The sequence below is a fragment of the Marmota monax genome, unplaced genomic scaffold (assembly GCF_021218885.2).
Source record: "Marmota monax isolate L192 unplaced genomic scaffold, Marmota_monax_Labrador192_F-V1.1 WCK01_AAM20220418_F8-fsc00176, whole genome shotgun sequence".
Classification (NCBI taxonomy): Eukaryota; Metazoa; Chordata; class Mammalia; order Rodentia; family Sciuridae; genus Marmota; species Marmota monax.
Genome location: NW_026694774.1, coordinates 424,502 through 450,796, shown reverse-complemented (window position 1 = coordinate 450,796; position 26,295 = coordinate 424,502). Strand labels below are relative to the sequence as shown.

Below are 26,295 nucleotides of genomic sequence, written 5' to 3'. Positions count from 1 at the left end.
ATGGAAAGACTCTTTTTTTTTTCCTAATGTAAGTATAGCAACTCTTTTGGTTACAGTTCAACACTTAATATCCTGATTCATATGTTAATGGTATTTGGAGTGGGGCCATAAAGGGAGATAATTAGGGTTAGATGTAGTCTTTAGAATAGAGCCTCTTTGATGACATCTGTGGTTTATAAGAAGAGAAATGGAAACCCAAGCAAGCAGGAATAACTTTCCTCATCCCTTCAATTTCAGCCTATAAGTGCTCCTAAAGTTAATGTGAGTCGCTTGTATTCCATCTATTGTTGGATCTTGTTTTTTTTTTTTTTTTTTTTTTCCCCAGTCCATTCAGTCTCTCTCAGTCCTTAGGAGAATTTAATCAATTTATACTTAAAATAATATTGATTGGTAAAGACTTAATATTATACTTTCTTACTATTTTCTGATTTTTAAAAATTCTTTTGTTCATTCTTCTTACCATCTTCCTGTGTGATTTGATGATTTTTGTAGTATTATTCTTGGTTCCTTTTTGTTCATCTCTTGTGTATTTACTAGAGATTTTTTTTTTCTTTTTGTTTACCATGAGTCTTGCATAAAATGTAAAATAATTGTCTTAAAGCGTTTTTTGTGTAAATCCAATGCATGCATTTCTTCAGGGACACTTTTTTGAGATTTATTTATTTTCATTGAAAAAGCAATAAATTCCTGTTTCTTTATATTCTTTATGAATATGAATTTATGAATTTTTAAAATTGGTTATTTGGAATAAATGTACATCCCTCTTTGCATTCTGGACGCATGCTGTTGGAGACATTCATTTATCAACCTGGCATGACATTTTATATCTCTTGGAACTTTTCTTTATATCTTCCCTGAGCCTGTGTACATGATATTTACCAGTTCTTCTATATGCATAGTTGCTTTTAATGATCTTAATTTGCCTAAGGGTCTCAATCCTTCTTCTCCTAGAGCCCCTAGATTTTTATTATATTCCTCAATTAGTAGTCTTTTTCTTCAAGTTTCTGTGGTCAGCTAACTCCTTATTGTTTTCATAAGTCTTGTCAATAGCTTCTTACAACTTCCCCTAGCTTGATATTTGAGTTACTTCACTTTTATCTGTTTAAACTACAGATAAGGAAATAAAGAGACCAATTACTCAGATACCTCCCCAGAAGGTTAGAACTTTGAGAATTAAATCAAATTCAGTCTGATTCTTGTTCACAGAGGAGACTGGGAATTAGGACACTACTTCCTCAATAGTATGTTAAACTACACCATGAAGTAGATGTGAGAAGGGCTAATAAAAATGTCATGGAATTTCACAAAATTTTGAATGTGTTATTTTCTTAATTGGGTATTTGCTTGGTTGCTCTATTTTTATATGGTTTTCATTGTTGCTACAAAGTTATTTTAGGCAGCCATTAGTTGTTTATTTAATGTTTCTAACAGGGGGGTGTAGAGCTTCTTAGTACTTAATCTTCCTGACTTCTCTTTGTTGATTGTTTTTTAAATTGCAGAGTGCATGCATCTGTGGATATAGAGTTAGTGCAACAAATAACCAGGGAGTTTCCATTAAAAGCCCATCTTTTGGTTCAATATAAAATTGTATGTAAAGTAGATAGGGAGCCATGATTCCTGGTAAGAACATGAGTCCAGTTCAGCTTGATAAAAACAGTAAATCTTTGCTGTTGTTTGGAGATCTGATCTCTGACTACACATGTAATAAACTATTTCATTTCAGTTACAAAAGTATAATTATAATTAAAAACTAATACTTGACAATTCATTTTTGGAAAATAGCAAGTAGCTTTTGTAGTTTTCTCAAATGTCTTTTTATGAGTAAAATTAGATAATATGTTGAAATATTCTAGAAATTATAATTTCAGATTTAAATTTGTAATTGTATATCCCTTTGAATTTTTATATGATTTTCATATAAAAATTTGAATCACAAGATAATCATCCACATACTAATTTATTTTATTTTACTTATATCCTTGCATTATATTAAACTGCCAATATTACAGAAATCAGGTTTGTATTGTTATGGTTAAGTACTATTGTAATTTTATTAAAAGATCTTATAATTATAGTTTCCTTTATCTTAATCTCTCTGTATCTATAAAATTTAACCAAGAAAATATAGAAAAAAAATCCCACTTTGGATGTCAGTTGCAGGAACTTTTCAAGCTACTAAACCTTTTAAACATCATTTTCCTATCATTTAATAGATAAAATTTTGTGTACTTAAAAGTGTTAATTGCTTGCCCCAAAGTAGTAGTATTAAAAGTAATCTGAAAAGATAATCTAATTTCTCAAATCTTTGCTGGAGACTTGATGGAGAGAAGAGGGGAGAAGATTTTTACATATGCCAGGACACCCTACTTTTTTCCAGAACACATTGTTCTCAACCAGAATTATTACTCACCTCCCTACAACATCTTACCCCATGCAACAGTCTTGAATATTGCCACTCTTGGCCTTTTGTTGCATTTCAGAAAGTCAGAGCTAGTGAATAATGAAGTCCCAAATTAATTCAATCAGTCATCAGCAAATATTTATTGAGTGCCTATCATATATATATATATATATATATATATATATATATATATATATATACACCCAGTAGTGTTCTCTGTGCTGTATACCTCATAATTGAAAAGCCACATAAGGAACCCTGCCAATTAAGCAGAATGATTGATAGGTTCTCGTGCTCAACTAATACCAAAACAACCCATGGAAAGTTAAAACATTGATTTATGAATCTGTTACAGCTGAACTTTCTGAGAGACCCAGTTATTGCCTGATTGTTTTAATCAAATTATATTTAATAAAACACTAATTAATGTAATTCTAATTTTCCTGGTTCACATAACAGTATGTTCAGATACTAGCAATAAACAAATTTTTAAACAAATGAACTTTTAAAAATTGTGTATTTGGGATATTTGCAGAAACATCATTATATAAAGATTCATGATCCTCCCACCTTGGCCTCCAAATAGCTGGGATTACAAGCATTCCAACAGGACTATATTTCCATAGTTTCCTTTATATTAGAGTCCTTTGTGTACCTGTCTTCGCTCTTTCTCTCAAAGTATAATTCTTGCCCTCCAGGAAATTACCTTTTATTTCCTGTAGCACACAAAATAGCACTTCATATAGAAGATATGCTTGATAGACATTTGAATGGAATTCAAAATATTTATTTTGGAAAGTTATATACACTAATTTTAATAATGTTCAATTAGTCATAAAGTTTCTTATGTTCTTTTACAATTGCTTTAAGAGCCTGAGGGATTATTTTAAATTCTTTCAGTGGTGACAAATCATCAAGTGTTCAGGGAAAATTTGATTTTGGAAAATAGAATTCATTCTGAGCCATGGTTAGCGAATAATGTGAATGCTCAATCTGGGCTCTATAGTTTCAGTTAAAATAAAAGTAATGTGAAGAAATGAGATAATCTTTGCATGAGACATGAAGTGACAAATCCAGAAGTTCCCAAAATACTTTCAACAATGGCAACATAATTGTGATGAATTTCTTACATCCTAAATTTTCTACTTGGAAACGTGCAGCATTAATTTGGCCATGTAAATACTAAAATATTTGTTAAATAAGCCTTGTCTCCTTGTAGATTCATTTTATAGTTGTCCAAAACAGGATCTTGAAACTATGTTTAGAACTAAAATATCACTTAATCATGAAGTTATGGCCCTTCTCAGTTAAGTATTACATTTTATAGCTTTCAGTGAGTGAGAATCCTAATATCAATATTGCACCAAATAAAACTCCCCAAATTTAGGGAAACATTTAACTGTACTATGAATCAAAACAGGTTAAAAATTCAGCTACACTGATTATCCATTCCTGAGTTTTACTAGAAATGTAAGGAACTAAAAGACTATTAGAACAGGAAAGGTGAGTTGAATAAATAATTGAGTATCATGCAACTTTTCAGTAATCACTGGGGGCTGTGTCTTTTTTTTTTTTTCAATTCATTTGGTTTAACATATTTTCTCTAGAAAATCTATGTAGCAAGTTGTGAATTGTGGATGGGAATGTATGCAGTGATACTCCATAACAATTGGATATTATGTGATTATTTTAGCTGATTTACCTTTCTCTTTTTTTTGTTCTTTTTAGTTATACATTACACAAGAGTACATTTTGACATATTATACAAATTGAAGTATGTCTTATTCTATTTAGGATCCCAGTCTTGCAAATGTATATTCCTCTCATCCTCACCCCCTTTTTGTGGGTTACCTTCCGTATATCAGAGAAAACATTTGACTTTTATATTTTGGGGAGATTAGCTTACTTCATGTGGCATGATAGTCTCCAAATCTGTCCATTAGCAAAAAAAAATCATAAAGTCATTCATTTTTTATTACTGAGTAATATTCAAATGTGTATATATATACCACATTTTCTTTATCCATTCATCTGCTGAAGGACACCTAGGTTGGTTAAATAATTTAGCTATTTTGAATTGATCTGCTATAAACATTGTTGTGGCTGCATCATTGCAGTATGCTGATTTTAAATACCTAAGAGTGGTATAACCAGGTCAAATGCTGGTTCCATTTCTAGTTTTTTGAAGAATCTCCATATTGTTTTCCAGAGTGGTTGCACCAATTTTTAGTCCCAGCAGCAATTTGTGGGTGTATGATTTACCTTTCTCATTGGAGCTAACAATCAATTGATTTTGCAAACCCAATTATATATTGATGGAAAATTAAGAATGTATACATTTTAAAGATTTTTTCAGAAGAAATCTTTTTATCACCTTCAGTAAAATATTGAAAAAAATAACTCATTAATACTTTGTCCGTATCCCCTACCATTTAGTTGTCATTTTACTGCCATGGTATTTTATATGTTTTACATATCCTTAAAAGTATCTGGAGTTATGAATTTTTTTAGCTTATGCCTTGCATATTGGTATCTTTGTAGCTCAAAATAAAGTGGCAGGTATGGTGGCCAGGAACTTTGAAAATTTACCTGAAGTTAGAATAATTGAGGTTTTTTCTTAACTCTTACATGAACTATTTGATCATTATGCATTCTCAGGAGATATATTACTATATAAACCATCACTGTATACAACTTACCAAAACATTAAATGTTTGATTGAATATACATTACCAACACCACTTTCTATCAAGGCTGTTTTGACTTTTCAGTATCTCAGAAACAAGTGTATAGTAGGGGAAATAGGGCAAGCAACGAATATGGAGTATTATTTAATCCTTGTGTATCCCATGAAAAAAATGTGATTAAATCCTTGTTATCATTAATCAAAGTTCCAGGACCACCTTAGTCTTTGTGAACACTCTCCAGAATTCACTCTCATCTATTCCCTTGCATATCTGTACTGAGATAATTTATTTATGGTCATTTGTCTTAGTATACTTTACTTTAAAAAGAATAATCATACTATTAGATAGGATTTTATAGAAGCATTGTTTCAATTTCAGGTGTGATACATAGACTAGAGATTATTGAAATTATTAAATCCTTGGCTACTATAATAATTTTTTCTATTTTTAAAGGTAAAATGTTTCAACATTTATGGGATTATTAGACAGTATTTGATCAATAGCACTTGTATGCAGTGCAAGAAATATGTGCTTGAGGTTTGCAACATTGCAAAATTTCTCTACCAATGCTAAACACTGGAATGTACTTAAAAAAGAACATATTTCATGGAACACGATTTTTTTTCTAGAGAGGTTTCATGTACACATGATAATGCTTAAAGTTTCACATTTTCTGTTTTTTGCAGTCGTACATTGTTTACACAAAGTCATTTTTTTATTAACACTTAAATTTCACCATTTAATAACAAAGTGGGGAGGACATGGTGAATAGACTAATGAAATCACAGTTTGGAGAAAAAATGTTTCATCCATTCCTATTATAGGCCTAAGATTTAATAAGGCAAACGTAGTAATGATTATATTATTGCTGGTTTTGGAAAGTAAACACAGGTAATATGTTTAAAATGGTTTATAGTATACACCTTTCATTATGAAGTCATCTATTGCTTGATGATGATGCCTATTTAAAATGTTCTTGAAAAATTTTCACTTATTTCATAGGACATTGCTTTTCATTTTAATTATATCTTCAATAGATTTCTAAACACCCAACATGGCACCAGCAATTCTAGAGCCCCCCCCCATTCCCCCCCCACACACACACACACAGTGTCCTAGAAACCTTCTTGAAATTGCAGGAAAACTTTACACCACTTCTCAATTTTTTTCCACAAATTAATCCATTTAAATACTTAGGGAGCAAAAAAAATGCACATTTGCATATGCTCTGAATGCAAATGTATCTTGAAATTATGTATAATTTTTTTTCATTCTGATAAACATTATATGTAGTGTCAATGTATACTATACTGAGATTTGATTTGTTGTTTTCACAGATTTCAGGAAACCTTACTGTGCCTTGGATTACAGGGTGTTCTAGAAAAAGAGCAGTAAGTAATCTTTTATTTAAAGCAACAAATGTTTTTTATCTCCTGTTAATAGGAATACCGTTGAGAAAAATTTCATGATTTTTGTAAAGCTGTCAAAATTTAACCTTTATTTAACCTCAATGAACACATTTTGATTTCAGAATATTTATATATACTACAAAGAAAATCTTAAATATAGTAATCAACACTCTGAAATCAGTGGGTAGTTTTTTTGAATAATCAGTGGGTAGTTTTTTCCTGCTTTAAAATGTTCAAAGTAATTCATAAAATATTACATTTTGCTTACATCTATTTAGCCTGGTTAATTTTATAATTCAATTGAATTATTATTGATATAAAATATATTGATTGGTATTAAATTATTTACTATTTTAATGCAATTCAGTATTTACAAGTATCTTACAAATAAGGTTTTTATTTTTTCCTCTGGCTTTTTTGCTGAAACTTATGATTTTTTTAAGGTTAATATAAGTTTAGTAAAATGGTGTTTTACCAAAGAACCTAATTCAGATGATCTGCATAGGATCCATTAATATGCCCTGGGAAATAATGCAAGAGACGACCCATGAAGAATTATGAAAGGTGGAAAGAAGAAGATGACTGGTTAGGAACTCCAGGAATTGAAACCATAAGGTGTTTTGCGCTCCTTCACACATTTCATAGTAGATGGCTATCCAAACTAAGCAACTCATTACCCTTAAACAGGCAACAGAAAAAAAAAAAACGGATTGTCTCATTATTCCCCCACGTGGAACATGTGTCCACATGAGAGACTTGTAACATTGGCAAGGGAGATAAATTCAAAGTCCCCACGATATTAAACAGACAAGGAAAGTGCTTTCCTTCCCAAGGCTTGAACCTCTCCTCCCTCTCTTGGAAATATTAGGCAGCAATGAAAAGGAAGATATTGCAACAAAGAGCAGACAGGTCTGCAGAGCCTCTTTGTCCTACTAAGCTACATAATTCTTCCCTTCACCTAGAAAATTAGACTAGAATGAGGGGTCAAGCTAAAACAAACATACATTCCTAGAAGTGCTCTATTCATCCCTGAAGAATGGTGAATCCATTTTCCCACTTAAAGACAATGGTCTGTTGATTGGCACTAACAGGAGGAATCTCCTCACAAGTACTTGGGTTGGATAAGGTCTTCCTGTCCACTTAAGTGGCACTAGAAAGGATCAGTAAAAACCCCGGTGACATAGATAAATCAGTAAAAACTCCATATAAAAATAAAACCACAGAGGTTCTGAAAATTTTATCACTGGAATCATAATCCATAAAATTAGCCCATGACCTTTGTGCTAAACCTAACTGCTTGCTTAAGTAAAAAGATTAAATCAGACTGAAAGTCTCCTAATTACCGACCAATGCTAAGGAAACAGTTGAAAATCACCCATCATAAAAAGAAACAGGAAAATCACAGCTTGAATGATAAATATCAATCAACTGAAAAAACACTAAGATAAGTCATATTATGGAATTACCTGACAGATAGTTTAGAACATCAATTTTAAAAATGCTTCCTCAAAAAATTATAAATTATCTTGAAGCCAATGAAAAAAAAATAGAAAACCTCAGTAGAGCAGTAGAAGTTGTCAAAGTATTATAGAACTGAAAAATGCAACTAAAATTTGAAAACTTCCTAGATGGTTCAATATTAGAGTGGAAATGAAAGAGAACAGAATCAGTGAACTTGATAATAGATTACTAGAACTAAAATACAAAGAAGAACAGAATGTTTACAATCTGTTTTGACTGAAAAATAATGGACTGATTTTTAAAAAATATTTTTAGTTTTAGATGAACACAATACCTTTATTTTATTTTATTATTATTATTTTTAATTTCTTTATGTGGTGCTTGGAATCAAACCCAGTGCCTTCACATGCTAGGCAAGCACTTTACCACTGAGCCACAACCCCAGTCCTGGGCTGGATTTTATTGTATGTTAATGATATCTCAATGAAACTTTAAAAAACTACTCAATTTAGATATTGTAAAACCTTATAAAATTTAAATATAATGACAGTATGTGTGAAGAAAACTTAACTTTCAAAATGACATTTATAAAATGCACATTGGATTTTAAAAGCAATATGATAAATAGGAATATGTATAATATCTCAAAAATTTTTATAGTGTGGTAAGAACATTTAACACAATATACACTGTCTTAAAAATTAAACACAATACAATGTTGTTAATTATAGGAATATTGTCGTATAACACACTTTTGGAACAGGCTAATTTTTCAGTTTATTGATCTTTACTTAAATGAAGTATATATAAAGTTGTGTTTTGATTTTTATAAACAATCATAGTGAAATGATTACTATACCCAAGAAAATTAGCATATCCATCTTCATACATATCTACCAATTCTTGTTTTCTTTTTATCATTCTTTTTTGTGCCTAGTTCATTCTTTCTTTTTTATGATAAGTGCAACTCCAATCTAATCTTTTAGTAAATATCCAATATATAATACCCTTTTTTGTAATTGTTTATACTGATGGGATAATATGTGGTATTTCATTACATATACACAATATATAAGCATGTCCACAATGTGTAAATGTGTAAAATTCAGATCATAGTAATTGGCATATCTGTCACTTTAGACACATATCAGGTTTTTTTTTTTTTTTGTGTGTGTGTGTGTGTGTGTTGGGAATATTCAACATTTCTTATATTAGCAATTGCCAAATATTCAATTTATTTTTGTCAACCGTAGTTTATTCAGAGTTTATTTATTGTGTATGATGTGAGGTAGGAGTCCTGCTTCATTCTTTTGCTTGTGGTTATCTAATTGTTCCAGGATTCCCCAATGGTTGGACTTACATAATTGTCAAAACTCAATTGACTGCTGAGGTCTGATTTATTATTGGACTCTTAATTCTGTTTAATTGATCTATTTAACTTTGTGTCAGTACTGCACTGTGTTGAATACTTCACCTTTCCAGTAAATTTTTAAATAGAATTATGAGTTCTTCAATATTATTTTTCTCCTTTAATTTTATTTTGACAATTCATAGATGACTACAATACTGTATATATTTTGGGTCCTGCTCTTCAACTTCTGCAAAAATTATAGTTGAGATATTGAGGAAAATTTCATTGAATCTGTATATTGCTTTGGGAAAAGATTGACATCTTAATGATATCAAGTCTTCCAATCTATGAATATGGGATATCTTACTCAGGTCTTTATTTACTATTAACAGTGCATTTTTTTTAAAAAGAATTAAAAACTAAAGGATGAATGTTTTCTCTGATAAACAAATGCTGATAAATAATGGGGAGATAGGGAAAAAATGAAGGAACTTTGGTTTGTGCAGAGGGGAGTGAAGGAAAGGGAGGGCATGTGGGAATGGAAAGGACAGTGCAATGAAATGGACATTATTACCCTAAATACACGTATGATTACAATCCCCATGTGACTGCACCATATACAGCCAGAGGAAGGAAAAGTTGTGCTCTATTTGTGTATAATGTGTCAAAATGCATTTTTACTTCATGTATGACTAATTAGAACACATTAAAAAATATTTTTGTCTTGAACCTCTTTGGTTAAATTTATTCTTATATATTTATCCTTTTGATGCTATTATAAATAGAATCATTTTCTTAATTTCCTCTTTTGCTTGTTCATTGCTAGCATGTATAATAAATTTAGTGCATTGATCATCTATTTTTCAAATAGGCTAAATGTGTTCATTAAGTCTAAGAGGTTCTTTTGTGTATTCTTTGCAATTACCTCTACATAGGATCATGTCACTCACCAATAAATATTATTTTTTCCCAATTTGGATGCTTTTTTAGTTCTTTTTAAATTTTTACCTTTTTCTTCCTAATTATACTGGTTTTTACTTTTAGTGCAGTGTTGAGTAGAAGTGATGGAAACAGGGGACCATGGTCTTGTTCTTGATCTTGAAATATTTTTCAATTTTTCATTATTGAGTATACTATTAGCAGAGGATTTTTCATAAATTCCTTTAATGAAGTTTAAGTTCCTTCTGTTGCGAACTCTGGAGTAATTTTAGCAAAGTGTGTAGAATATTGTTGCATGCTTTTCGAGCACCAGTTGACATGGTCACCTAAGATTTTTCCCCCCTTAAATTCCATTAATGTGGTTTGTTATATGATTGAAGTTTTTTTGTGATGAACCACCCTGACATTTCTTGAATAAATCCCAGTTAATTATACGGTATAATCCTTTACTATGCTACTGAATTCCATTTTTATTTTTTGAGGAATTTTATGTCTATATTCATGGAGTTGTTTGTATAGTTTTCTTGTGATTTTTTTTTTATCTAGCTTGATGTCAGGATGCTTTTATCTAGCTTGGCATCAAAGAATGAGTTAGAAATGTGACTTTCTATTCAATGTTTTATAAGAGCTTGAGTATTGATATTAATTCTTTTTAAAGTAAGTGTTTGGTAGAATTCACCATTGAAGCCTTATGGTAGTCATGGGGGATTGGTTGTTTTCTTGTTTGTTTTGTTAAGAGGTGTTGATTATAGATTTGATTTCATCTTTACCTGTCATTGATTTCTTAATCCAATGTTGGTATGTTGTGTGTTTCTCAAAATTTATCCATTTCTTCAAGGCTCCTTAAATGACAGAATATAATTATTCACAGTAGTCCCTTATGATACTTGTATTCAATTCTGGAGTAAAAGTGCATGGTACCAACATTAGCTCAGTTCTGGTGAGGACCTCATAGCAGGTAGCAACACAATGGAAAAGACAAGTGCAAGAGAAAGAAATCACTGGGTGAGACAAGAAACCATAGATAAATGGCATAGATATTTTAATGCAAGCAAAATAGGCTGCAGTTTGGGTAATTAAATGACATGAGTTATCTTAACACTGTCAGTTTACAGCTATGAATATTTTAAACATATGGTCAAAGTAATTATGTTTTTGTCTCTTCCACCTCATATTTTTATGGTAGAGGCAGTCATAGCAGGATAATTTCCTTCCACATATATATTTTATTCCAAAAAACTGCTTATATTGGGATGGGGCTGTAGCTCAGTGGTACACTGCTTGCCTAGCACATGGGAGGCGCTGGGATCGATCCTCAGCACCACATAAAAATAAATAAATAAAATAAAGGTGCTCTGTCCATCTACAACTAAAAAAATATATTTTAAAAAATTGCTTGTTTTACACCTGCTATCAAATAAATTTCAAATCTTTAAGATCATATTTGTTTTATATTCATTGTAGAAGTTTTCATATTCACTGATAATAACAGGGATAAAATTTTTGAGTTTGGTTACATTTTACAAGAGCAAAGCTTATTTTTAGATCTTTGCTGTATTTTAGTAAGGTTAAAATGTGAGAACACAAAAGGACCTTACAATGCAATGAGATTAAAGGAAAGAAGAATTTAACAGGCCAATGACTATTGTGGTTCATATTTTTATTAAAGAATACTTGGTTACATGCAGGTTTTAGTGGAGGCAAACACAAGTTTGTAAACAGTACTGTTAAATACTTATGAACCACATACTTTGTATACACATTGCCGCAGTCTGGCTGGACACAATTCAGGAGCCACTTGTCAAAAGAAACGAACTTTATTTTTAGAACACACACACCAAACCACCCAGCTCCTCAGGAAAAACCTTCAGAGCCCAACTGCCACCACAGGCTTCCCACAAGCCTCTCAACCTCCCCCACTCCTCCTGCTCCTGAGGCTGATTGGCTGGGTCGAGTGGGCAGACCCAAAAAAAAGTCCCCCAATGAGCAGCTCCGTGGTCTGAAAGGGCGTGGGAAACAGCCCAATCAGCATCACTGCAGAGGAGCCAATCAGTTGGCAGCTAGAAGTTTGCTGGGGCTGCTGTGAGCCAATCATCAGCTGGTAGCTGGAAGTTTGCTGGCAGCTGGAAGTTTGCTGGGGCCCCTTCTGCTGTGGCTCTCAACAACACATAGCAGTGTTCATTGACTGGGTGAGAAAAGATCCTATGTATTGGAAGTTTTGCTACCAATTTCTTTCCACATTTAAGATTATGCAAAAAGTTATTTTCATTAAATATATTTTAAAATTTCATATTTTACATGAATATGCATAATTTGATGACTATTCATGATTCCAAAAATGTACTTAATATTTAAAAATGTAACACTTTCTGCTGTTGGATTAAAGATTGTGAGAACCATGTTAAGTCACATAAATTTTACTTAGTGCTCAACTACTTAAATTGTTACTGATTAACTCCTATTAAAAAAAAATTGTTGGTGTATATTAATTATACAGATTAGTGTGTTTCATCGTAACATTTTTACATGACATAACATAAATTTGATTAATTTAATCCCCATTACATCTCCAGTTTCTCCCTCCTCCCTCTCCCTGATCTCCTTCCTCTGCCCACTATATCTCCCTTCTATTTTCATAAGAATAACTTTTTTTTTACTCTCTAGCTTCCACATATGAGAGATAAGTTACAACATTTTTTTATTTTATTTTTTTTTATTGTTGGTTGTTCAAAACATTACATAGTTCTTGATATATCATCTTTCACACTTTGCTTCAAGTGGGTTATGAACTCCCATTTTTAGCCCATATACAGATTGCAGAATCGCATCAATTACACATCCATTGATTTACATATTGCCATACTAGTGACTGTCGTGTTCTGCTACCTTTCCTATCCTCTACTATCCCCCCTCCCCTCCCCTCCCCTCCCCTCCCCTCTTCTCTCTCTACCCCCTCTACTGACCTTCATTTCTCCCCCTTGTATTATTTTTCCCTTTCCCCTCATTTCCTCTTGTATGTTCTTTTGTATAACCCTGAGGGTCTCCTTCCATTTCCATGCAATTTCCCTTTTCTCTCCCTTTCCCTCCCACCTCTCATCTCTGTTTAATGTTAATCTTCTTCTCATGCTCTTCGACCCTACTCTGTTCTTAGTTACTCTCCTTATATCAAAGAAGACATTTGGCATTTGTTTTTTAGGGATTGGCTAGCTTCACTTAGCATAATCTGCTCTAGTGCCATCCATTTCCCTGCAAATTCTATGATTTTGTCATTTTTTAATGCAGAGTAATACTCCATTGTGTATAAATGCCACATTTTTTTAATCCATTCTTCTATTGAAGGGCATCTGGGTTGGTTCCACAGTCTTGCAATTGTGAATTGAGCTGCTATGAACATTGATGTAGCAGTGTCCCTGTAGCATGCTCTTTTTAGGTCTTTAGGGAATAGACCGAGAAGGGGAATAGCTGGGTCAAATGGTGGCTCCATTCCCAGCTTTCCAAGAAATCTCCATACTGCTTTCCAGATTGGCTGCACCAATTTGCAGTCCCACCAGCAATGTACAAGTGTACCCTTTTCCCCACATCCTCGCCAGCACTTGTTGTTGTTTGACTTCCTAATGGCTGCCAATCTTACTGGAGTGAGATGGTATCTTAGGGTGGTTTTGATTTGCATTTCTCTGACTGCTAGAGATGGTGAGCATTTTTTCATGTACTTGTTGATTGATTGTATGTCCTCCTCTGAGAAGTGTCTGTTCAGGTCCTTGGCCCATTTGTTGATTGGGTTGTTTGTTATCTTATTGTTATTTTTTTGAGTTCTTTGTATACTCTGGATATTAGGGCTCTATCTGAAGTGTGAGGAGTAAAGATTTGTTCCCAGGATGTAGGCTCTCTATTTACCTCTCTTATTGTTTCTTTAGCTGAGAAAAAACTTTTTAGTTTGAGTAAGTCCCATTTGTTGATTCTAGTTATTAACTTTTGTGCTATGGGTGTCCTATTGAGGAATTTGGAGCCCGACCCCTCAGTATGCAGATCGTAGCCAACTTTTTCTTCTATCAGACGGCGTGTCTCTGATTTGATATCAAGCTCCTTGATCCATTTTGAATTAACTTTTGTGCATGTCGAGAGAAAGGGATTCAGTTTCATTTTGTTGCATATGGATTTCCAGTTTTCCCAGCACCATTTGTTGAAGAGGCTATCCTTCCTCCATTGCATGCTTTTAGCCCCTTTATCAAATATAAGATAGTTGTAGTTTTGTGGATTGGTTTCTGTGTCCTCTGTTCTGTACCATTGGTCCACCCGCCTGTTTTGGTACCAGTACCATGCTGTTTTTGTTACTATTGCTCTGTAGTATAGTTTGAAGTCTGGTATCTCTATACCGCCTGATTCACACTTCCTGCTTAGCATTGTTTTTGCTATTCTGGGTCTTTTATTTTTCCATATGAATTTCATGATTGCTTTCTCTATTTCTACAAGAAATGCCGTTGGGATTTTGATTGGCATTGCATTAAACCTATAGAGAACTTTTGGTAATATCGCCATTTTGATGATGTTAGTTCTGCCTATCCATGAACAGGGTATATTTTTCCATCTTCTAAGATCTTCTTCTATTTCTCTCTTTAGGGTTCTGTAGTTTTCATTATATAAGTCTTTCACCTCTTTTGTTAGGTTGATTCCCAAGTATTTTTTTTTTTGAAGATATTCTGAATGGAGTGGTTGTCCTCATTTCCATTTCAGAGGATTTGTTGCTGATATACAGGAATGCCTTTGATTTATGCGTGTTGATTTTATATCCTGCCACTTTGCTGAATTCATTTATTAGCTCTAATAGTTTCTTTGTAGAGCCTTTTGGGTCTGCTAGGTATAGAATCATATCATCTGCAAATAGTGATAATTTAAGTTCTTCTTTTCCTATTTTGATGCCTTTAATTTCTTTCGTCTGTCTAATTGCTCTGGCCAGCGTTTCGAGAACTATGTTGAACAGAAGTGGTGAAAGAGGGCATTCCTGTCTTGTTCCAGATTTTAGAGGGAATGCCTTCAATTTTTCTTCATTCAGAATGATGCTAGCCTGAGGCTTAGCATAGATTGCTTTTACAATATTGAGGTATGTTCCTGTTATCCCTAGTTTTTCTAGAGTTTTGAACATAAAGGGATGCTGTACTTTGTCGAATGCTTTTTCCACATCTATCAAGATGATCATATTATGGTTCTTATTTTTAAGTCTATTGATGTGGTGAATAACATTTATTGATTTCCGTATATTGAACCAGCCTTGCATCCCAGGGATGAATCCTACTTGATCATGGTGCACAATTTTTTTGATATGTTTTTGTATCCGATTCACCAGAATTTATTGAGGATTTTTGCATCTAGGTTCATTAGAGATATTGGTCTGTAGTTTTCTTTCTTTGAGGTGTCTTTGTCTGGTTTAGGTATCAGGGTGATGTTGGCCTCGTAGAATGAATTTGGAAGTTCTCCCTCTTTTTCTATTTCCTGAAGTAGCTTGAAAAGTATTGGTATTAGTTCCTCTTTAAAGGTTTTGTAAAATTCTGCTGTATACCCATCCAGTCCTGGGCTTTTCTTAGTTGGTAGTCTTTTGATGGTTTCTTCTATTTCCTCGATTGATATTGGTCTGTTTAGGTTGTCTATATCCTCCTGACTCAATCTGGGCAGATCATATGACTTAAGAAATTTATCTATGCCTTCACTATCTTCTAATTTATTGGAGTATAAGGATTCAAAATAATTTTTGATTATCTTCTGTATTTCTGAAGTGTCTGTTGTGATATTGCCTTTTTCATCCCGTATGCTAGTAATTTGAGTTCTCTCTCTTCTTCTCTTCGCTAGCATGGCTAAGGGTCTGTCGATTTTGTTTATTTTTTCAAAGAACCAACTTTTAGTTTTGTCAATTTTTTCAATTGTTTCTTTTGTTTTGATTTCATTAATTTCAGCTCTGATTTTAATTATTTCTTGCCTTCTACTTCTTTTGCTGTTGTTTTGCTCTTCTTTTTCTAGGATTTTGAGATGAAGTATGAGATCATTTATTTGTTGGTTTTTTCTTTTTTTAAGGAATGAACTCCAAGCAATGAATTTTCCTCTTAGAACTGCTTTCAATGTGTCCCATAGATTCCGATATGTTGTGTGTGTGTTTTCATTAATCTCTAAGAATTTTTTAATTTCCTCCTTGATGTCTTCTATAACCCATTGATCATTCAGTAACCTATTGTTCATTCTCCAAGTGATGTATGCTTTTTCCTTCCTTCTTTTATCGTTGATTTTCAGTTTCATTCCATTATGATCAGATAGGATGCATGGTATTATCTCTACTCCTTTATATTGTCTAAGAGTTGCCCTGTGACATAATATATGATCTATTTTTGAGAAGGATCCATGTTCTGCTGAGAAAAAAGTGTAACTGCTTGATGTTGGGTCGTATATTCTATATATGTCAATTAAGTCTAGGTTATTAATTGTGTTATTGAGTTCTATAGTTTCCTTATTCAACTTTTGTTTGGAAGATCTGTCCAGTGGCGAGAGAGGTGTGTTGAAGTCTCCCATGATTATTGTATGGTGGTCTATTAGACTCTTGAACTTGTGAAGAGTTTGTTTGATGAACATAGCTGCACCATTGTTTGGGGCATATATATTTATGATTGTTATGTCTTGTTGGTGTATGGTTCCCTTGAGCAGTATGTAGTGTCCCTCTTTATCCCTTTTGATTAACTGTGGCTTGAAATCTATTTTATTTGATGTGAGTATGGACACTCCTGCTTGTTTCCGAAGTCCATATGAGTGATATGATTTTTCCCAACCTTTCACCTTCAGCCTATGTATGTCTTTTCCTATCAAATGGGTCTCCTGTAGGCAGCATATTGTTGGGTCTTGTTTTGTGATCCATTCTACTAGCCTGTGTCTCTTAATTGGTGAGTTTAAGCCATTAACATTTAGGGTTATTATTGAGATATGGGTTGTTGTTCCAGCCATATTTGTTTATTTATGTTACTAAACATGGTTTGTTTTCTTCTATGATTATTCCCCCCCCCTTTACTGTCCTACCTCCCACTGTTGGTTTTCATTGTTATTTTCCATTTCCTCTTCCTGTAATATTTTGCCGAGGATGTTTTGAAGAGATGGTTTTCTAGCTGCATATTCTTTTAACTTTTGTTTGTCGTGGAAGGTTTTAATTTCATCTTCCATCCTGAAGCTTAATTTCGCTGGATACACAATTCTTGGTTGGAACCCATTTTCTTTCAGTGTTTGAAATATGTTATTCCAGGATCTTCTAGCTTTCAGAGTCTGTGTTGAAAGATCAGCTGTTATCCTGATTGGCTTGCCCCTAAATGTAATCTGCTTCCTTTCTCTTGTAGCTTTTAAAATTCTCTCCTTATTCTGTATGTTGGGCATCTTCATTATAATGTGTCTAGGTGTGGATCTCTTATAATTTTGCACATTCGGCGTCCTGTAGGCTTCTAGAATTTGGGATTCTGTCTCATTCTTCAAGTCTGGGAAGTTTTCTCGTATTATTTCATTGAATAAATTGCTCATTCCTTTGGTATGGAGTTCTATACCTTCCTGTATCCCAATGACTCTTAAGTTTGGTCTCTTAATGTTATCCCATATTTCTTGGATGTTCTGCTCATGGTTTCTTAACAGTCTTGCTGAGCTGTCTATGTTCTTTTCAAGTTGAAATACTTTGTCTTCATTGTCTGATTTTCTATCTTCTAAGTGTTCTACTCTGCTGGTAGTATTCTCCATTGAGTTTTTAAGTTGGTTTATTGCTTCCTGCATTTCTAGGATTTCTGTTTGTTTGTTTTTTATAACCTCTATCTCCCTGTATAGTTGATCCTTTGCTTCCTGGATTTGTTTGTGTAATTCCTTGTCAAAGTGATCTTTCATTGTCTGATTTTGCTGTCTAATTTCTTCCTTGAGACTCCAGATCATCTGAAGCATATATATCCTGAATTCTTTATCTGACATTCCATCTGCTGCAGCTGTTATCTCTTCTAAAGTTGAGTTGACCTGCATTGCTTGTAGTCCTTTCTTTCCTTGTCTTTTCATACTGCTTGCGTTTCTTTCTTCTTGGTGAAACTGTTGTGTTTTTGAAATTTTCCCCCCCTATATATTTATATTGCTCTTGTATAGTTGAAAAGTCTCCCTTGCAGGTGCGGGCGGGGGCTCTGCTCTGCCCCTCTTCCAATTGGTGTGAGGTGTCTACCACGCCCGCGGACCCCTAGGCCTGATCCGCCGTTCTGTCGCAGGTCTGCCTACCTTGCAGGTGGGGGTGAAGGCTCTGCCCTGCCCCTTGTACCCCGCCCGGGGACCGCTAGGCCTGATCTGAAGGTTGGTCACCGGTCTGCCCACCTTGCTGGCACGGGTGTCAGTTCCGCTCCGCCCCCACTCCAATTGGGGTCACTTGACCACCACACAGGCGGGCCGCTGGGCCTGATCTGGGCGCGGGCAAAGGCTCTGCTCTGCCCCTACTCCAGCTGGGGTGAAGTGTGTACCACGCTGGCAGGCCGCTGGGCCTGATCCGCCGGTCTGTCGCAGGTCTGCTTACCTTGCCGGCGCGGGCGGCGGCTCTGCCCTGCCCCTCCTACCACGCCTGCAGACCGCTGGGCCTGATCTGCAGCTTGGTAGCAGGTCTGCCTACCTTGCAGGCGCGGGCGGTGGCCCCGCTCCTCCCCTCTGGCTCCATGACAAAGGGAGAGAGACTCGGGTATCTGTGACTCACCCTCCCTACCAGGGGACCAACTGTTTCCGTCGCCGCTGGCACCGATGAAGTTCTCTCCTCGGCCGCTCTCCGATGACATCAGATCTCTGCCATGCTGGCATCCCCTGTTCTATGGCTGAATCCCATTTTCTTCTCTTCCAATAGGCGGAGCTGTGCCCTCTGAGCCGAGCTTCTGCCCTTTATGTGCTGACAGAAATCCCTGTAAGGTGGCTCCTGGGAGTCTCTCAATCCTGTTAGTCCAGAGCCCTTTCACTTATCCGGCCCCTCCCCCTGTTCCTCCTCCCAGCCAGCCAGCCAGGTCCTGTTCACCAGAGGCGGTTCCCCAAGGATCTGATTACACTTGCAGCCCCACCGCGTGTCCTATATCCCGAACGATGAACACCCTCTCTGTCATTCATCTAAGCCCCAGTGCTGTGGTGGGGTGATCTGGGAACCAACAGTTTAATTTTTCCGGACCCCTTTGGTGGGCACGCCCCCAGAAACTGGCGGCTAAGATCTTGGGTGTCGCCACTGGTGTTAAGGGGAGGTGGGGATCTGGAATCCCCTCTGCTTCCCTACAGACACGCCCCCGGAGAGATTCCCGAGGTTTCCTGGCTGCTTGTATCTGGAGGGGGTAGGAGTCACACACCTGCTAACGTGGATTCCGCTGGGAAGGAATTCTGTTGGCGGAACTTTGGTGATGTGACCTCTCTGCTATGGCAGGCCCCAGGCTCCTTGCTGGAGTGTCCGAAGGGAGGGGTGGGACTGGTCTGTCTCTGGTTGGTTTCAGCTCCCGGTTCGCTATTTCATGAAGGCTTGGCGAGAGACCTCTTCCTAGAGTCCCTGCACCGCTCCTGCTGCGCTGCCCCTCTGAGGCTATCCGCCCTGACGCGGGGCCGGTGCAGGCAGCCGACAGTCGCCGAGTCGCGCGGGCAGCGGCTGGTGGGTCTGGACCTCTGCACTGTGTGGCGGAGATTCACTCATCTAGTGCAAACTGTCACCTCCAAAAATCCTACCGATTCCCGGCCGGTCTCTCTTTAGTGGAATTTTGCTAGGAGTTTCTCAGCAGGTCGAATCTAAGCGTATCCATGCGTCTCTCTGACCCCGTTGTTGAGGAGGTACTGAAAGCGCTGCCTCCCCTCTCGCCGCCATGTTGGATCCCCCACAACATTTTATCTCTTTTTTCCTATAAGTTTATGACCTCCCTTCTAATTTATGTCCCAACAGTTGTTGTATTGCTGTATCTATACACTCCAAGCCATCCACATGTTTATTCTATTGCACCAATAAGACAATTTTTTCAAATTCCTTTTTGGTGTGAGTCTCCTATTTTTATTTACTTTAACTAATCTCTTTTTTTAAAGAGAGAGAGAATTTTTTAATATTTATTTTTCAGTTTTCGGTGGACACAACATCTTTATTTTATCTTTATGTGGTTCTGAGGATCGAAACCAGCGCCCCGCGCATGCCAGGAGAGCGTGTTAACGCTTGAGCCATATCCCCAGCCCCTAGGTGGCACATTGCAGGAGCTAGTCACAGATTCCCTGTAAGCTCAAGAACTGTGCTGCAGGGTAACAGACCCCTATATTTAAGTTACTCAACAAACAAGGTTCTTCAAAGAACACATAGAAGCAAGCAGTACCAAATATGAACCTGAGATGCCATAACTGAGGGGTCTGTAAAAGAGCTAATGAAAGCTATGTCTGTGTTCTTATAAATGGTGGAATGATATTGACAAGGCAGGAATTCAGACACTTTCCACAGCTAGCTATAATCCAAGTGACATATGTGCTCCACAGGGGCTATCTCTCAAATGTAAATAGTAAAAATGTAAATCACAAACCTGGTGTGAATGTGCAATGTATAATTTCTAAAAGATTCAGAAAAGTAGGCAGGATGAAATGCCCTTAACAGAGAAGCTGGCAAAATTCCAAACATGGCCAACTACAATTCCTCTTTCTAGAAGAGTACAATATTCCCTCAAGTATCTGTGATTCTCCTTGTAAATAGCCTCCCCCTAATAGCACCTTGTACTTTTTTTCTTGTTTTGGATACAGGTGGGTGTGTTGGAAGAGGTAGGTGTCAGAGGACACTAATGTTTATTTATTCCCGTGACTATGAGCCTGATTGATTTTGCATCAGTTTTCTCATTTAATCATTTTAGCAATCCTACATGAGAGACAATATCCATTTTAAAATAAAGAAACTAAGCCTCAGAGATTAATGAACTTGCCTACAATTAGGAAGATTCTAATCTAAATTGGGACTTTCTGGATTTTCACTATTTTGCACTGAGGAGAAAAAATTAAAGAATGTATGCTGTTTCTGGCTTTTAATTTTTGTTGTTGGAGAATAGAAGTTTTGTATGTATGTTAAATGATGGAATTCACATTTACAAGTTTGCTCTTGTACACAGAAGATAACCAGTAATTCCTCTATTTTTATTGAGGCTATCACCTGCTAAGTTCAGAGAGAAAAATATTATTCAATTCTATCCAAAATGATGTGTCCATTTCTCTAGGGAGTTCCTTAAATAGTGTACTTATCTGAATTCAATGTGTTTAAGCTTAGCTCTAATAATAGGGGGGGGGGGGTTTGCTTCACTTCTGCTTGTCAGTGGAAAGAAGTTTTCTATTTGTATTACACTCCCTTGGCAGAAAACTGTGACTGAAACTGCTTGTCAGACAAATAAAATGTTAGCTGAACTATGCCAGTAGAAGCTCTAGAGATCACTGTTTGTCTTTTAAGAAAAGTTAAATGAAAAATAACAGGTAGGGACCAGAGTTGTAATTCAGTGTTAGAGCTCTTGCCTAACATGTACAAGGCCCTGCATTCAATCTTGAGCACTGAAGGGATAAAAAGGACAGCTAGTTCTCACATATGGTGCCTTTGGAAGGAAGTTGGGCCAGGGATTTTCATGACACTACAGACGGTTTCAAAGTTATGGTGATTCAATATACTATATTTTTATGCTTTTTATTTATAAAATAAATACACATTAAATATAAAATGTACTTGTGAATTTGACTTTTATATTCTCACAGAATAGCAGTATGTGGCAGAATACACTTTCATCATGCTGGGCAACAGCAGTAAACTACAGTACGCAGTCAGCCATGCAATTGTGAGGGTAAACAACAAATACTCTACAGTGTACCATGTTGCTAAGCTATGACACTTAGTAGGTTAGGTGTATTAAATTTATTTTTACTTCTAGTATTTTTAATTTATGATTTGTTTATTGGTGTGTAACCTCATAGTAAGTCAAGGAGCATCTACACTCCAGAGACTAAAAATTCAGACACACCGTACCCAGAGTAAACAATGTTGTAAACAGAGGGAAGTTCCAAGAATAAATTACAAGGGGCCTTAGGATTATTAAAAAATTTGGGTTAGTAATAGTTCTCTACAAAAACAGAACCAGCAGGATTAATGGAGACAGAAAATTGGCTCACACGTTTGTAGAGGCAGACGAGTACCAAGATCTGTACTTCTTCAAGCTGGAAGTAACTCCGTGAGACCCATGTCAAAAAAAAATCTAAAAATGTGCTGGGGATGTGGTTCAGTGGGTAAATGTCCCTGGATTCAGTCACCTGTTCAAAAAAAAAAATTAAAAACCTTCTGTGCAACAAAGGAAACATGAACATGAAGAGAGAGCTTACAGAATGGAAAAAAATGTTATTGCATACTCCTCTGACAGAGGATTAATATCCAGAATATATAAAGAATTCAAAAAATTAATACCAAAGAAAAACCCAATCAATAGACAAATAGACTTAACAGAAATTCCTCAAAAGAAATACAGATAACCAACAAATATATGAAAAAAAAATGTACAATGTCTTTAGTAATCAGGGAAAAGCAAATCAAAATTGCTGAGATTACATCTCCCTTCATCTAGAATGACAATCATTAAGAATTCAAATATAGTAAATGCTATTGAGGATGCAGGAAAAAAGGAACACTAATAAACTGTTGATGGAGTTGTAAATTAGTACAACCACTAAGATAATCAATATGGGGGTTCCTCAAAAGACTAGGAATGGAATCACCATATGACCCACCTATGTCATTGCTTGGTATTTACCCAAAAGAACTAAAATCAGTGTACTATAGTGATACATGTATGTCCATATTTATAGCAGCACAATTCACAATAGCCAAGTTGTGGAAATAACCTAAGTGTCCATTGGCAGATGAATGGATAAACAAAACTGTGACATATCTGAATAGATAAATAAAATGTGTGTGTATATACATTGTGTATATGGATTTTTTTATTTTTATTTGTTCTAATTAGTTAGACATGACAGCAGAATGAATTTTAATTTTAATTCATTTTACACAAATGGAGCACAACTTTCATTTCTCTGGTTATACAAAATATAAAGTCGCATCATTTGTGCAATCACACATGTACCTAGGGTAATGATGTCCATCTTTCTTGCTCCTATTCTCCCCACTCCCCTCACTACTCTCTGCCCAGTTCAAAGTTTCTCCATTCTTCCCTTGCCTTTCCCACCCCATTATGGATCAGCATCCACAAATCAGAGAAAATATCCGGCCTTTTTTTTTTTTGAGATTGGAATATTTCACTTAGCACAATATTTTTCAATTCCATCCATTTACCTGTAAATGTCATAGTTGTATTCTCTTTTAATGCTGAGTAATATTCCATTGTTTATATATACCACAGCTTCTTTATCCATTGGTCTATTGAAGGGCATCTAGGTTGGTTCCACAGTTTAGCCATTGTGAATTGAGCTGCTATAAACATTGACGTGGTGCATCACTGTAGTATGCTGAGTGGGATAACTGAGTCAAATGGTGGTTCCGTTTCAAGTTTTCTAAGGAATCTCCAGACTGCTTTTCCAGAGTGGTAGCACCAATTTTCAGTTCCACCAACAATGTATGAGTATACCTTTCCCCCCACATGCTTGCTAATGCTTATTATTGCTTATATTCTTGATAACTGCTATTGTGACTGGAGTGAGATGAAAACTTAGGGTAGTTTTGATTTGCAATTCTATAATTGCTAGAGATGTTGATCATTTTTTCATGTTTGTTGATAAATTGTATATTATCTTCTTCTGAGAAATGTCTGTTCAGTTCCTTAGGCCATTTATTGATTGGGTTCTTTTTCTTTCTTATTTTTTTTTTTTTTTGGTGTTAAGTTTTTTAAGTTCTTTATATATCCTGGAGATTAGTGCTCTATCTGAGGCACCTGTAGCAAAGATTTTCTTCAATTCTGTAGGCTCTATCTTCACATTACTGATTGTTTCCTTTCCTGAAAAAGAGCATTTTAGTTTGAATCCATCCCATTTATTGATTCTTGGTTTTATTTCTTGCACTTTAGGAGTCTTGTTAAGAAAGTCAGGACCTAATCTGACATGGTAAAGATATGGGCCTATTTTTTTCTTCTATTAAGCCCAGGGTCTCTGGTTTAATTCCTAAGACCTTGATCTACTTTGAGTTGAGTTTTGAGTATGGTGAGAGATAGGGGTTTAGTTTCATTTTGTTGCATAAGGATTTCCTGTTTTTCCAGCACCATTTGTTGAAGAGGCTATCTTTTCTCTAAAGAATGTTTTGGTGCCCTTATGTAATATGAGATAACTGCATTTATGTGGGTTTGTCTCTATGTCTTCTATTCTGTACCATTGCTCTACCTGTCTATTTTGGTGCCAATACCATGCTGTTTTTGTTACTGTAGCTCTGTAGTATAGGTCTGGTATTGTGATACCTCCTGCTTGACTTGTTGCTAAGGATTTCTTTGGCTATTCTGAGTCTCTTATTTTTTCAAATGAATTTCATGATTGCCTTTTCTATTTCTATGAAAAATGTTATTGGTATTTTCATTGTAATTGCATTAAATCTGTATAGTGCTATCCAAGAACATAGGAGATCTTTCCATCTTCCAAGGTCTTCTTCAATGTCTTCCTTTAGTGTTCTGTAATTTTCATAGTAGAGGTCTTTCACCTCTTTTGTTACATTCACTTCCAAGTATTTTATTTTGGGGGGGGGGGCGGTTTACTGTGAATTGGGTAGTTTTCCTAATTTCTCTTTCAGAGGTTTCATCACTGATATGTAGAAATTCATGTGATTTATGGTTGTTGATTTTATATCCTGCTACTTTGCTGAATTCATTTATTAATTCTAGAAGTTTTCTGGTGGAATTTTTGGATCCTCTAAATACAGAATCATGTCATTGTCAAATAGTAATAGTTTGAGTTCTTTTTTTCCTATTTGTATCCCTTTAATTTCTTTTGTCTATTTACTCTGGCTAGAGTTTCAAGGACTATGTTGAATAGAAGTGGTGAAAGAGGGCATCCCTTTCATGTTCCAGTTTTTAGAGGGAATGCTTACAATTTTTTCTCCATTTAAAATGGAGAAAATAGATAGCTTTTACAATAGAGTTTTATTATATCATCAAGAATAATATAATTTTCATTTGCAGGAAAATGGATGGGACTATAGAATTCATGCTAAGTGAAATTGGGCATACTCATAAATTCCAAAGGTCATAGGTTTTATCTTTTATGTGGAAATTAGAAAATAACGAAAAAAGGCATTCCTGAAAATAGAAGAGAGATCAGTGGAGTGGAGGAAGGGGTAAAAGGGAGGAGAAAAAGGGAGATACAGGGGAAGGAAATGGACGAAATTATGAACTGTGCATGTATGATTATATCACAATGGATCCAAGATTGTGTATAATTATAACAACAATTTTAAAAGAACAAGTGATTCATGGCATATGTGTGTGTGTGTGTGTGTGTGTGTGTGTGTATATATATATATATATATTTGAAAAATAAAATTAATCAGATTAGATTTTTCTCCCAGAAAAATCCATGAAAGAGGACTTTTTATGAGGTCTCGATATTCAGTGTCTTATAGGTAAGAATATATTTTCACTGGAAACAGGATTGGTATAAATAGAGAGGGATGATATATCTCTAGCATAATGTTTTGAAAAGTCATATGCATAATATAAATTGTGAATACATTGATAAAAGAAAAATGTACTAGACCTGATTTTAAAATATCATTGTTTATAAAAAAGATAACATTTGTTTTGTACAGTTGTTTTTACTGGGGCATAGAAACTTTAAAAATAAAAAAAGAAAGAAAACTATTATTTTTTTACTATTATTATTGCATTTTTGGTACACATTAATTTTATTTATTGTTATATTTCTGCATCTGCATTCATTGTTGATTGATCATGTCTATCTATCCATTTTTCACTTTCCTAACTCCCCATCAACCTTTCCATTCCCTAGTATACTCTCTTCTACATTCAGAGCCACAATTTTTAGTTGCCCATATATGAGAACATAATACTT

The 26,295-nt window shown here is 35.2% G+C and overlaps 1 protein-coding gene across 1 annotated transcript in view; it reads left to right on the top strand.

The window, feature by feature from the left end:
- Window positions 1-26,295, top strand: part of Hdx (highly divergent homeobox) — a 121,086-nt gene that overhangs the window by 39,063 nt on the left and 55,728 nt on the right. The window contains exon 4 of the mRNA XM_046425394.2: window positions 6,426-6,479. Within this exon, the coding sequence (XP_046281350.1) occupies window positions 6,426-6,479 (54 nt within the window). The remainder of the gene's footprint in view (window positions 1-6,425; window positions 6,480-26,295) is intronic.